The sequence below is a fragment of the Gigantopelta aegis genome, chromosome 3 (assembly GCF_016097555.1).
Source record: "Gigantopelta aegis isolate Gae_Host chromosome 3, Gae_host_genome, whole genome shotgun sequence".
Taxonomy (NCBI): Eukaryota; Metazoa; Mollusca; class Gastropoda; order Neomphalida; family Peltospiridae; genus Gigantopelta; species Gigantopelta aegis.
The window spans coordinates 7,057,629-7,072,883 of record NC_054701.1 but is presented as its reverse complement, the minus strand read 5'-3'; the positions used below and the strand labels follow the sequence as shown (position 1 = coordinate 7,072,883).

Genomic DNA, 15,255 nt, shown 5'->3' with positions numbered 1-15,255 from the left:
CGTCGGCTATTTGATGTCAAACATTTGGTAATTCTGACATATAGTCTTAGAGAGGAAACCCACTACATTGTCCAGTATTAGCTAGATATCTTGTATGCGCCATTCCACATACAGGATACATGCATATATTCTTTACAGTGTGAAAAATAGATTTTGGCCTCCATGGTTTCGTTTTTAAATAATGATTAAGTGCATACTTTTGTATATATATTCTGTTCTCCGAAATCTATTGCCGTTCTAGTGCAGTGGGTCATGGAACCAATCATGACTTTGATTATCATCCTTTCGACTCTGCCTTGTGCCAAGATACGACTTTTTAATATCGGAATACGGTTTTGTCGTTGATATTGTGAGAAGTACTGCGGGAAACTGCGACAGAAAGGTAGCGAGAACGAAAGAAGGATCTCCACTCGGTTGTGTGTCGACAGCTGAGCAAGTGGAATCGATACAGAACAGATGAGCGTCAGTTAGTGCAATTCCAAAATGGCCATTTCCACTCAGATCACTTTATGGAGGAGCTGTTGAAAACTCGCCACACTAACATAAGTAGAGCCACAGGCTATTCAATTAAAACACCGTGGTGCGGGCCACGAGCATGTCGTCACTTCAGGGCGGATCGTTAGTAAAGACCAAGTATTATTTTTCAGAATTATACGAGTCTGACTGGACGAAATGGTGAATTTAAATACTAGTACATCCCAAAGCTTCACGAAATTAGGTTATGTTTCCTAACTTATGAATAACGTTTTATGAGTGATGAGATGTGCGTTTCTGGGAAGAATATATATATATATATATATATATATATATATATATATATATATATATAGCACAAAGAGTTTATCTGGAAACCGAACGGTGTCATTGTAAATACCCATTGTACAATAATTCCTCATATGTTGGTTTTTAACAGCCTGAGTGTACAAAAATAAAGCTAAAAAGACGAATGCATTTTGTCGGGAAGGGTGGGAGTGGGTATGACTGTCATTTTTATAATGTCTTTTATTACAATTGTGACATTACTGTCAGTTTTAAAAACAAAATAAAATAATAATAATAATAATAAATAATGAAAAAATAAAATAATAACAATAATAACCACAATAATAACAATACCATCTGTGTGCGCATGGGTCTTAGAATCGTACCGCTTCGGTGAATCCATTTTGTAAAATTACCCACACCCCCTGCTCAAGAAGCAGCCCATGACCGATGTATCAACGGCCGTTGTATGTGTTGTCTTGTCTGTGGGACAGGGAATAGAAAAAATTCTTTGCTACTGTGTTAAACTTACCAAATGTTTGACAAATGTCCGTTGTGTCGTTAAACAAACACAATCGCCACCTACATACACACAGATACCCCACAATGTGACCGAACTAGCCAATGCGGTCACTGTGTACTGAAAGTCGGTAACCTAGTTAACATTTAATAATATTGCTTCGATCCTGACAACGAACCTATATATGTCTTATATTTGCCAAGCCGTGTCCAACCAGTGTGCGTATGTATATAACCACTGGGTCATATGTTTTCAAATCTGCGTCTAAATAACATTTTCGAGTCTTTGAACACGGAACCGTATCGATCGCGCTATTTAATTAGCATTCTTTCGTTGCCCGAGCTTCCCTATTCACTTAATTCACCAGAGGCGAAGAGCTCAAATATTTTCTCCCATCCTAAAGGGTTTGAGGAAAATTATCTAAAATAGTGAAGCGTGTATTAATCAAGCTGGACGCGATATAATCAAAATCTCAGTCGGCGGCGGAACAGGTCTGAACGTTATAAAAATAAACGAGGGACAAATGACACTTATATACAAGTAAATCAGACACGTTATCCATGGAAACGCACAACTGAAATAACAGCCAGTTGAAGAGAAATAGATTAGGGCGGTAATGAAATCACTTTGCTGTTTAAGAGTGATTTTCTTACTTGTCAAAGCGATATGATAGCCCATTGATTGATGACGGTCTACTTGCAGTTAGAGATTCCAGTCGCTTGTTTCCATTAATTACACGTGCAATTTATATTAAGATAGGAAGTTGAAATCGTGGCCAAATCTTGCAGTTTGCTCATTAAATAGCGGTTGTCGACCAGTTTCGGCGAAGGTCGATAATTTTCGGAGGTAGGCGGCAATTTTCGGTGTTAGTCGATAATTTCCGGAGATTTACAAACACCAAAAACGAAACTACAGCCTGGTCGTCTACATTAGGAAATAAAAATAGTGGGTGGAGGGGAAAAGAAAAAGGGACAAAAAGGTTTCAACTTAATTTTGTTTTCTGCCTCTATGGAGAAGTGGGAGCGGGACGTAGTCCAGTGGTAAAGCGCTCGCTTGATGCATAGTCGGTCTCTGATGGATGCCAGTCGGTGGGCTCATTGGACTATTTTATCCTTCAGCCAGTGCACCACAACTGGTATATCAAAGGCCGTGGTATGTACTACCCTGTCTGTGGGATGGTGCATATAAAAGATCCCTTGCTGCTAATTGAAAAGATTAGCCCTAGTGGCGACAGCGGGTTTTCTCTCTAAATATCTGTGTGGTCCTTAATCATATGTCTGTCGCCATATAACCGTAAATAAAATGTGTTGAGTGCGTCGTTAAATAAAACATTTCCTTCCTTCCTATGGAGAAGTGGTCATGTAATTGAGTAAAATGGTGCAAATACTAGTTTTTTAAAAATAACTATGTTATTTATACACGACACACTAGAAACTGTTATTTGCAAAAGAAGACCCGCTTAGAAAATTATAATACAAGGCAGGAAGTAAGCTTAAATATTCATAGACAATGGCGTTTTCAGGAACTGTGAAAAGAAAGAATCCACTCTTTCAACAACCAGAGAAACCGCACCGTCAACAGCAGGAGCAGAAACAACACAGCTAACAACCATCACCCACACAGCTAACAACCATCACCCACACAAAGCATTAATAACAAATAGGATTATACTAATTTTAACAAAAGAAAAACACTCAAATATAAAATATATCTAAACAGATGTACGCAAAATAATAGGAATTAATATTAAATAAAACGAGTTACTTCAAGCCAACTAGAAGAAACGAAAACCAAACACATTGCCGCTTGCAATGTTAAACGGATGAATAATGTAATGTATTTCATCAGTAGTGTCGCCATTTTAAACTCGGAAGAGCGCGCCAATCGTCTTGTAGATGTAGACGTTACCGAACAGCACTGAGACAAGATCTACTCCCAAATGGCTGGGCAATATGATTCATTAGGCAAGTCCAGACATACGTTTGCATGCGATACGCGTAATTTGTTACAATGAAATTCCACTGCGACTCACATCCATATCACGAAACGCTAAACTGCCTTGGAATGTGACCTAGACGCAGAATCATATATAAAAATAAATCGAAGAATGGCGCGGTACAGGAAGAAAATAAAAGTGGATGGTCTATTTTAAAATCTTAAATACCAAATATCCTATATGACTGCAGACTTAAATGACGCCATGAAGAGGTTACTCCACTAAATAAACTCAAATGATAAAATGAAGTTCTACATGCACACACAAACACGCACGGGCGCTCGTGTACAAGCGTAACTCACAGGCCTGGTCCTAAGAAAGATCCGAAAATGTATCCTTTTAATTCCCTTTTTGTCTAACAAAGAAGATCTTATGGTACTGTGCACTATTTGTTTGTTTTTCATTGCACACCCAGGTATTTAGGCTATGTACAGTCAAGGTACGCAGGTGCTTTCTTTGTCACGGTAACTACCGAACTATTAAAAAATTTGTTTTACTAACCTGACGATGAATCCGACTCTGCATCCGAAGCATGCCTAAAGTCAGCCAGCCGCTCTAGCAACTGTGACGTCATAGGCGGAGACGGCAATATGACTTGCCGGTCATCGTCGGAGCTTTCCGGCAAAGCACACAGTTTGGATATTTCGTAGTTGCCGTCTGTTTCGTCATCATCATACGACGTGACACTTGTATTTCGTGAAAAATCGGAACAACTGCAATATATTAAAAGTATCTATAAAAATACTAATACTGCTTCAATAACGTTTATAACCACCACAACTATCATAATGAACATCATCATTGCTACCACTTGAAGTATCCATATTTATTATAATCATTAACGTTGTCGTCATCATCACCGCCACACAATCACCACCACCACCACCACCACCACCACAACTTCCATCATCATCATCACCGCCACCATCGTCAATATCATCATCATTATTATTATTATCATCATCACGATCATCATCATCACCACCACCACCATCATCATCATAATCATCATTATCATCACTAAAATATAATTATATATTATATTGGTGTCTGATTTTGCTCCTGTTTTAATTAGATTTTGTGAAAGTACTCGGATAATCGAAGCACCTAACAGTGATTCAAAGGAACAGTCACAACCTTGTGTATATGACGATAGCATCATTATGAGCAGCATCTTCAACAAATAATTTGTAAAGATCTATTCTTAAACATTTTACTGAAATGACATTAGGCTACATCTGTATCAGTGTTATGATCACTCAGATTGCAGCTCTGCACTGCGATCATCTCATCGATTAAGTTGTATCATCGATTGTCTTGTAATGCAAAACTAGAAGGCATGGATGCCTTGGAGAATAATAGTGCCCAATCACGACACAACCCCCCCCCCCCCCCCCCCAATTCCATGTTTGTAGTTTTGAGTTAATGCATGTGAATATTGCTAATTCATTTATGATTTCTAACAAAAATAATTGAAAAGAAACAAATATTTCTTTGTACAGCAGCATAAATCAATACCGATATGTGAGGTAATTACTGCTTTTGTTGTGACCTTACACATAATCCAGGGTCACTGATCATATCATATGGGAAGTTAACGAAATCCTGTTTACAATACTTCATCATCTTCAATATATCACGAATTATTCGATTGTCAAGTTCTCTTTCAATGGATGTAAATTAAAAGAAGACCATTGACTTGTAATATGTTTATGTAAGCACATTTTCCGTAAGAAACATTTTAAATCTGACAACTGTAGCTGAAAGTGTCGAAATGTATCACGCACGTTAACATGTAACTAAATGGAAAGGTGGACAGACAGACAGACGGACGCTTGGAACAAAAAAATCGAATCAGTTGATCTATGGAATGAAGAGTTAAAGAAAAATTATCATCTGACTTTTAGAATTCTGTGAATAATGGATGAACCTTCGTGATCTTGTCTAGAGCAGAAATCTTGAAAATGTCACGTCTTCACCTAGCAATGCACCTGACGACACCAATACGAACGAATGCGATAGTTGTCAGTGAGAATGACATGCTTGGCTCCATGGCTCTATCAGATGGCACTTTACTGTGGGTAAGGGTTAGGAGTTTGTTTTGGAATTTTTCAAACGTAAAATTCAATCTTTGACCTCAAATGCAATAATTTTACTGAAAAAGAAATGCAGTCGGTTTACTGAAAATGCAACCTTTGCGCCCCCCCCCCCCCAAAAAAAAAAAAAAAAAAAAAAAAAAAATAATAATAATAATAATAATTTTCGTAATCAAGAGTTACCCCTTTCGACCTGTCCGACTTATACTTCTATGCATGGATCTACAGCCGACCAAGACAAAGCATCAAAGACAGCACTGAAGATGTTTTTACTCAATTGTAAAATGTTTTGCCGGCTAAATGGAAGGTTTTGCAAGCTGAATAAAATGAAAGATCGGAGAAAATTCACGATTTCCAATTATTTTCATGTCACAGAACTGAATGCCCGTTGAGACGAGATGACTACGGAATGGATGCATTAGGGTTTAAAGTTAATGGATTTATTAGGCCTAGACGCACAAATGTATTAAATGTCAACCAACCTAGTTAATATGTACACTAAACATAATACATTAGAACATTGACACGCTTTGAAAACGAATTGTCTACTGTGCTAGTGATACGTCAAACTGAAATTAAAACGAATTGTCTACTGTGCTAGTGTTACGTCAAACTGAAATTAAAACGAATTGTCTACTGTGCTAGTGATACGTCAAACTGAAATTAAAACGAATTTTCTACTGTGCTAGTGATGCGTCAAACTGAAATTAAAACGAATTGTCTACTGTGCTAGTGATACGTCAAACTGAAATTAAAACGAATTGTCTACTGTGCTAGTGATGCGTCAAACTGAAATTAAGACGAATTGTCTACTGTGCTAGTGATACGTCAAACTGAAATTAAAACGAATTATCTACTATGCTAGTGATTCGTCAAACTGAAATTAAAACGAATTGTCTACTGTGCTAGTGATGCGTCAAACTGAAATTAAAACGAATAGACCATAGCGCTAACTTAATACGATGTGACTGCCATAGTGTTTTGAAAAGAAATAGTTTATGTCCTTGTTTTGTACGTTATATGATACATTTGTTACTAGTCTTTATGACATGTACATCAATACAAATAAAACTGGAGCCTTTTGTGGAATGCATTGTTTTGTTGTTCTTATTTATTTATTTTACGTTTTTTAATCCACACATATATCGTTTTGGCTAGTTTCTATAGACAGATCCAGTTGCTGTTATGTTTCTTATTTATTTATTTTAACCCCGCCCCTCACCACAGACATATCGTTTTGACTAGTTTCTATAGACAGATCCAGTTGCTGTTATGTTTCTTATTTATTTATTTTAACCCCGCCCCTCACCACAGACATATCGTTTTGGCTATTTTAACCCCGCCCCTCACCACAGACATATCGTTTTGACTAGTTTCTATAGACATATCCAGTTGCTGTTATGTTTCTTATTTATTTATTTTAACCCCGCCCCTCACCACAGACATATCGTTTTGGCTATTTTAACCCCGCCCCTCACCACATACATATCGTTTTGGCTATTTTAACCCCGCCCCTCACAACAGACATATCGTTTTGACTATTTTAACCCCGCCCCTCACCACAGACATATCGTTTTGACTATTTTAACCCGCCCCTCACCACAGACATATCGTTTTGACTAGTTTAACCCCGCCCCTCACCACAGACATATCGTTTTGACTAGTTTAACCCCGCCCCTCACCACAGACATATCGTTTTGACTAGTTTAACCCCGCCCCTCACCACAGACATATCGTTTTGACTAGTTTAACCCCGCCCCTCACCACAGACATATCATTTTGACTAGTTTCCATAGACTCTTAGAGGAACCATATGGTTATAAAAATTCAAAATCAATTTTCACAGATGCCACAGAACAGAAAAAAACAATCAAATTTGACAATCCCTTTGAATTCCAGTCAAACTTAAACAGCTGTTCCTTTCCATTATTATTTTTAAAAAAAAACCCCACTGCAATATAAGTCTACTTCGTCATAAATGCCAGTAGAACATAAGAAATACTAGGATATTGTGTCAGTTTTTGACACCATCTACTCCAGTGGAACATTAGAAATACTAGGATATTTCGTCAGTTTTTGACAACATCGACGCAAATGGAACATACAATATGTTAGGATATTACGCCAGTTTTTTACACCATCGACGCCAGTGGAACATAGAAATGCTAGGATATTGCGTCAGTTTTTGACCCCATCGACGCCAGTGGAACATAGAAATGCTAGGATATTGCGTGATATTTTGTCTAACGAACATGTCACGAACATTTTTGTCTAGGCAGATATGGAAAACTGGCAAGAAAATTAATAATAACATGTATGTCTGTTGAAAAACAGATATATTTCACCCAAAGATATACAACTGTTTGTTTGAAACGAGCCTTGGCGTCTTTCACTCAAAACAGATGTATCTAGAGGGTTGGGATTTGTCATTCGCCAATAAACAGGAGTGCTATTTTATTTTATTTTATTTTATTTATTATAGGGAAACTATCTGGATCAATGGCGTAACTGAAAACAACACTTCCATATCCGGCCCGATGACATCAATTTAATCTCTGCCTTCCACCCATTGTCTGTGGTCAATGGTACATTTATGTTTGTTAAACGTTCCACAATATATCCAATGAATGTAGAATTCATACAATCCAGTGTACATTTTATCGTCATTCCATTTACATTGATAATAAATTGTAGACATAACGTTAGTGACGCAATATTAGTTACATTACAACATTCTGCGCGTGTCAGCTGTCTGTTACCAGAGAAAGACAGATTTAAATACCACACCGGAAATGGCTGGATGTGTCTGTCTGGTATGCAAGGGATAGCTTACTTGCCCAGTGGACTGAATTAACCAGCTTATGCAAGGGACTTGGAAAACCTGCTTGACCCTAGGGCTAGACGATTTCAACATACGCCGTTATGGGACTACTTTGATTACTCACTCGATTTATGCGCGAAGACGCCGGTTCATGTTGAATTATTTTTATTTGTATAACAAAAAGTAAGTCAATGAATTGTAATTTTGGATTTTATGATGAAGTTGTTATTATTATTTATTTATTAAAAATTACTTTGTATGCGTAGGATTCGCAGCGGGTCAGGATTTAAAGATTGCTTTTACTTTACAAAGGTTTAGCTTTTGTAATCAAGTGATCAAGAAAAAGATTCCATCACCATTATGTGGTATTAGTAAGGCAATTGCCATTCGTAGGACAACATGTTTTTCTTAAACCTCAGCCATCACAAAAACAAACTGTTTTATCCATCAGGTTGGGATTTGTTTATCTGTACCTTATAACGGAGATAGATTCTCGTAATCTGTCAAGGAGTCTATGCTGATATTAAGTAGGGCAAGGTATGCTGGTTTTGGATTGTGTGCCTATAGAACTCTCTATTCTGACGCGAATATGGAGTACATATAGCGTATAGTAGCCTTAGTCTGTGCAGACGTATGCACCTGTGACTAGGTGGATATGACACGGAACAATAGTCATGAGTCGTATACATAGACACTTATTTGTGATACGGCTGAGATAACATAACTGCCATGGCTGGAGGATATTCAGCTATATTGCAAAAGTGCACTTTGCCATCCACTAGATGCTCCCGATCATCATTTGCAGAAGATTGCCGTAAATCACGGTATTCCGCCAGTGTCCCCGCAGTGTAGGCGACTCGGTAATCCCCGTGAATGCCACCCTTCAGTTGCATCCAATGAAACAGGCGCACGCGAATTACAGCCATATCGTTAGCGGAGTTTGCTTATATATGCCTTAAATGGTGCGCGTAAATAGCTCACATACAATAATGCGACAGGATCTGTGGAACCGACGTCCTGATCCGTGCAGATGAAAATCTATTTATCGCATTTACATGCAAATAGGGGAGAGTCTGGGAATATAGATACACCGCGGCTCGCATTACATCATAATTAAATCGCTTAGTGTCTCCCGATTGAATGTTTAGCCTTGTATTGGATAGTCTACGACGGCGTTTCCTGAGAGGGCAGATAGACAGCTTTTAAATTGACTTAGGTTAAGGAAGAAAATAAAATTAGACTTTGTGACTAGGGCAGTAAACAGATATTGCATTTTTACGATTTAATGTCTAATGTCGCTAGCTATCAGTCGAGACGCTTAAAGTTGAAGTTTGTTTTGTTTAACAACAGCCCTAGAGCATATTAATTTATTAATCATAGACTGTTGGATGTCAAACATTTGGTAACTTAAACATATGTAGTCTAGGTGAGAAAACCCGCTACATTTTCCATTAAGTTGCATGGGATCTTTATATGCACCATCCCACAGACAGGATAGCACATACCACGGCCTTTGATATGCCAGTCGTGGTGCATTGGCTGAAACGAAATAGTCCAATGGGCCCACCGACAGAGATCGATCAACTGTTCTTGGGTCTATGATAAGGCCAATATGAAGGGGAAAAACCCTAATAATAAACTAATTGCATAAATACAGTAACTAAACAGAAAAAAAAGTTTCAAAAATAATATTAGGCCATTTTCTTATTAGGCCATTATTTATCCATTAACAAAAAACCTTTAAAAAAAAAACCCAAACCGAGTAAAAGATAAAAAAAAATTCAAACGAGATTCAGTTATTAATAAAATAAAATAAAAAGGAGGAATGAGAGAGAATAACAATGACATGATAAAAACAATATCTAAGGCTCTTGAACGCAAATCGCATTACACGAGGAGTGTTGAGCCCTACGGGTCGGACCATTATTACAGAAAATGTTTGACCGTCGCTTGGAAAAGAAGACAGAAAAGCAATAGCGTCACTTAGGTGGCCAATCAAGTGATTTGCGCCTAGGAGGAATCCATCATGACGGAACGGAAAGGGCAGCCAGACCCGAGCCAAACACCAGCCGACTCGAGGGAATTACAAACTTCATTACAACGAATTGTTTGAGCAAATGCAATAACATGTCGCAAATGGCCTGGACGTCGCAGAAAGATTGGAAGTCACACCCACGCTGTAAACACCACCTTATTACCTCGAGAGGACGCAAGGGCAACAGTTTTGCAGTTTGATCATCATTCAATAACAGAGTACGACAGGCATGTTACGCACGCCAGGAGACATTGAGGTGCGCGGGGGGTTCGCCCGGGAGGATTGCTAATCGTGTCTCTATTAGCAAAATTGTATGAGAACGCATTACGTATCAGGGCTTATTACTGTCGAGATGGTCTGTACTATAATGGAGACGATCGCTAGGCAAGCAATGGCAAATCGCGAGTATCCTTTTCAGGAATGGATAGTTATAAATATATACTTGTTGAAATACGGGGGTTGTGGGGATCGCGTGGTGGCGGTGACTGGGCACTGTTTGTTCACACGTGTATCCGTCTTGTGTGAAACCAGCTACATGTTTCCAATGCAGCACTTACATGCACTTTCCCACTGACAGGATTATATTGGAAGAGTGGTAAAACGCTCGCTTGATGCGCAGTCGGTCTATTATCCATCCCCGACTAGAGTTTGGGCTATTTCCCACGACTGGTATATCAAAGGCCGTGGTATGTGCTATTTTGTCTGTGATCACTTGCTATAAATGAAAAAAAAAATGTAGCGGGTTTCCTCTCTAAAACTATATGTCAAATTTACCAAATATTTGACAACCAAACAGCTGATGATTAATAAATCAATGTACTCTAGTGGTGTCGTTAAACAAAACAAACTATATATTGGAAATACTTTCGGTAAAATAACTTGCGAGAAAGCGTTCACATAATACCAATCATAAACAAAGAAATTCATAACTGTTTTAAATCACAGCTCCATTTATACAGAATCACTCCTACAAGGTTATTAATTGTGGTAGCAACTTAGCTGCCGTAAGTGCCCTGAATACACGCAGCAGCCGCAACAGACGCCAGAGCCGGACCGCACATACCAACTGTTTGGCACCACCCACTCTCTTATTCGACGTGCATTACTTTAAATGCCCTCTGAAATGTGTTAATTGCTCATATAGTTCCATAGTTTCTGTCGATTGCCAATAACATAATCAACCAAGCAAATAGTTCCACACAAATAGATCCATTTGAATGAGGTGCTGTTAATGTGGACGGTCACGGAATACTTCAATTTGTGCTAAGGCAAACAGTGACACTAAAAACGAAACCGACATATCGAACTCTCAAGATCAAATGGACCGGAAGTTATTTGCATGGTTCCGGATGAACGATCACATCGTCAATGCATAGGGAATGGAACGATTATAATTGGTTTAACGACACATCTGCACATTTTAAACTACTACAGATATGTTGGTATGTGTCACGGGGATTCTATAATACCCGTAACTGAATAAAACACGATTATCCAAATATCTCTCCTAACTGTATATCTATTAGATCTCTCTGTAACAGGCAGTTAATCCCGCTGTGCTCGTCTCTAGGTATGATCAGAGATACGATCTTATATAAAGTATATATTATTATAGCACGTTTAGTTCACTAGAAAACACAACAAAACACAATACACTTTGGAATCTGTATTAACCTACGCTGACAAATGTACTGCCGCAGTAGTTAAATAATAACAACAATAATAACAACCCAGAACTGATCACTTAATTAGTTAATCTCTAGGTGTCTAGTTTACAAAATATGCTAATCACTTCACCGTGACACAACACCCACACGTGTGATAATTGAGAAACGCTTCTAGGGGAACTTAATTAATAAAGGAATTACAACACTATTCCTAACTGGTTAATGTTTAATTAACCCTTACTACTCGTTCAATAACGTGTGATAATTGAGAAACGCTGCCAGGAGAACTTAATTAATAAAGGAATTACAACACTATTCCTAACTGGTTAATTTTTAATTAACCCTTAACTACTCATTCAGTAACCTTGTAACACAGAATTAATACTGGTACCTATCACAATAAAGACAATAACCTACAGTTTACCTACGTCTTCTAGGATGACTGGCTAAGCTTTATATTACCAAATACTCGTATAAATATAGAACAGTAAGACTACGATTTACTTCGTCAGATGACCGAAGACACTGTCTAAAGAATATTGGTATAATACAGTATTAAAATATGTAAAGTCACATTAATCACATCAAGGTTATACAACAGAGCAGAAATAATATATTTACCAAAGTCCAAACGGATAACGTTCCCCCGGGATACCTTCCTATGGTTCTCTTAGATATCTCTAAACCCTAGCTATTTATTCAAAACTCTCAGAGACAGCGAATATCGCCTGGGGGTACAACGCGGTACCTCACCTATCATCTGATATTCCACCTCTCCCAGAGTCGATATATTTTTCTCTGATCGTCAGACTGGCTGTCACCATCGTCGCCAAATCACGGTTGTAAAAGCCGCACTCGCGGAGGTGTTACGTAACTACTCGCCACATGGCCTCCGCACCTGGCTGGGTGTGTATTAGAAAGTATAGCTCGAGGACCGTCGCGCAGAAGTATTACGTAACAATTTGCCCACCTGGGGTAAGTGCATTCGGAACTGCACACAGCCTTCTAAAACAATTAATATCGCCCCAGGCGAAAACAAAATTAAGAGCATGTTCCGTCAAAGTATGTATGTATGTATGTATGTATGTATGTATGCGTGTGTGTGTTGTCTTGTGTGTGTGTGTGTGTGTGTGAGAGAGAGAGAGAGAGAGAGAGAGAGAGAGAGAGAGAGAGAGAGAGAGAGAGAGAGAGAGAGAGAGAGAGAGAGAGAGAGAGAGAGAGAGAGATTGAGAAAGTCCGATATGGAGAGACTAGGTCATAGTAAGAAATAGAAACACACTGAGAGAATGAGAGCGTGGAAGAGAGAGAGAGAGAGAGAGAGAGAGAGAGAGAGAGAGAGAGAGAGAGAGAGAGAGAGAGAGAGAGAGAGAGAGAGAGAGTGAGAGAGAGAGAGACTGCAGCTGACGTGTGTGTGTGTGTGTGTGTGTGTGTGTGTGTGTGTGTGTGTGTGTGAATGCGTGTTTATGCGTTTGTGTGAAGATAGATAGATAGACAGACATACAGACAGTATATTGACAGAGAACATGGAGACATACAGACAGAATGACTGAGAGACAGATAGATAGGTAAATAGATACAGACAGACAGATAAAAATGACACCGAATGCATCTAAGATACACGCGCGCACACATTCAAACATTCGAGCTAAATCATGACACATATGTGCTCAAATAATATCTCATAAATAATCCCTGTTGAATATATATATAAAAAAACCGATCTTTATAATAGGAAAACAGTAAGACAAGGCCAGTTCCATTAGCACGCTAATCGACGACTCAGTTGTTACAGGTGTTTTCCCTTTATAGTCCCCATAATAACTGCGACCGATAACTTTACGGCAGTGGTAGAAAACATTAAACTTTGTTTTCCTTAATGGCATCACCAGAGCACATTGATTTATTAATCATCGGTAATTGAATCTTAATTTTATGAGGAAAAACGCGACATAATTCCATTAGTTGCAAGGGATCTTTTATAGGCAGCATCCCATAGACTGGATAGCTTTCGATAAACCAGTCGTATTGCAGGCTAGATTGAGAAATAGCCAAATCTTGAAATGGATACACAGACGGGGATCGATCCACAACTTTTGACATAGCAATCGTGGTGTACCGGTTGGGACGGAGAAAATCTCACTGGCGAAGCCAGACGGGGGCCATATGGTATTTCATCCCCAGTCACATCTCTAGTTTCCCAGTCGTGTTATATATTGTCATATCGCCCCATAACATGACTCATAGACAATGTTGTTACACCCTCATATGTTGGTGCACCCCCAGTATAAACTCCTGTCTACGCCAGTAAATGTTAGTAACAGCATTTACGATTCTGGCTTGTGAATTTTAATAGGACAACATGTTCCTGGTCATCTAAGTAGCTTGCGTCAGTGCACCACGACTGGAATATCAAAGGCCGTTGCTATGTGTTATCCTCTCTGTGGGATGATGCATATAAAATATCCCTTGCTACCAATGGAATGATGTAGAGAGTTTACTTGTAAAATTACCAAATGCTTGAGATCCAATAGCCGATGGTTAATAACTCAATGTGCTCTAGTGATGTCATTAAACAAAACTTTACTAAGTAGCTTACGGTCATCCTATTTCGAAATGAATTAGCTCTGATCTGCTACATGCCTCGCACCCCATCCCATCAGTTGAAATGTCACTCAGAGATGTGTTGTATTTGTTAATATCTTGATCTGCTACATGCCTCGCACCCCATCCCATCAGTTGAAATGTCACTCAGAGATGTGTTGTATTTGTTAATATCTTGATCTGCTACATGCCTCGCACCCCAGCCCAGCCCATCAGTTGAAATGTCACTCAGAGATGTGTTGTATTTGTTAATATCTTGATCTGCTACATGCCTCGCACCCCAGCCCATCCCATCAGTTGACATGTCACTCAGAGATGTGTTGTATTTGTTAATATCTTGATCTGCTACATGCCTCGCACCCCATCCCATCAGTTGAAATGTCACTCAGAGATGTGTTGTATTTGTTAATATCTTGATCTGCTACATGCCTCGCACCCCATCCCATCAGTTGAAATGTCACTCAGAGATGTGTTGTATTTGTTAATATCTTGATCTGCTACATGCCTCGCACCCCAGCCCAGCCCATCAGTTGAAATGTCACTCAGAGATGTGTTGTATTTGTTAATATCTTGATCTGCTACATGCCTCGCACCCCAGCCCATCCCATCAGTTGACATGTCACTCAGAGATGTGTTGTATTTGTTAATATCTTGATCTGCTACATGCCTCGCACCCCAGCCCATCCCATCAGTTGAAATGTCACTCAGAGATGTGTTGTATTTGTTAATATCTTGATCTGCTACATGCCTCGCACCC

General features: G+C 38.9%; 1 protein-coding gene across 1 annotated transcript in view; it reads right to left on the bottom strand.

Moving 5' to 3' along the window:
- LOC121367453 overlaps positions 1–15,255 on the bottom strand; it is a 208,287-nt gene that overhangs the window by 103,134 nt on the left and 89,898 nt on the right. Inside the window, exon 3 of the mRNA XM_041491632.1 lies at positions 3,780–3,991. Coding sequence (XP_041347566.1) covers positions 3,780–3,991 — 212 coding nt within the window. The remainder of the gene's footprint in view (positions 1–3,779; positions 3,992–15,255) is intronic.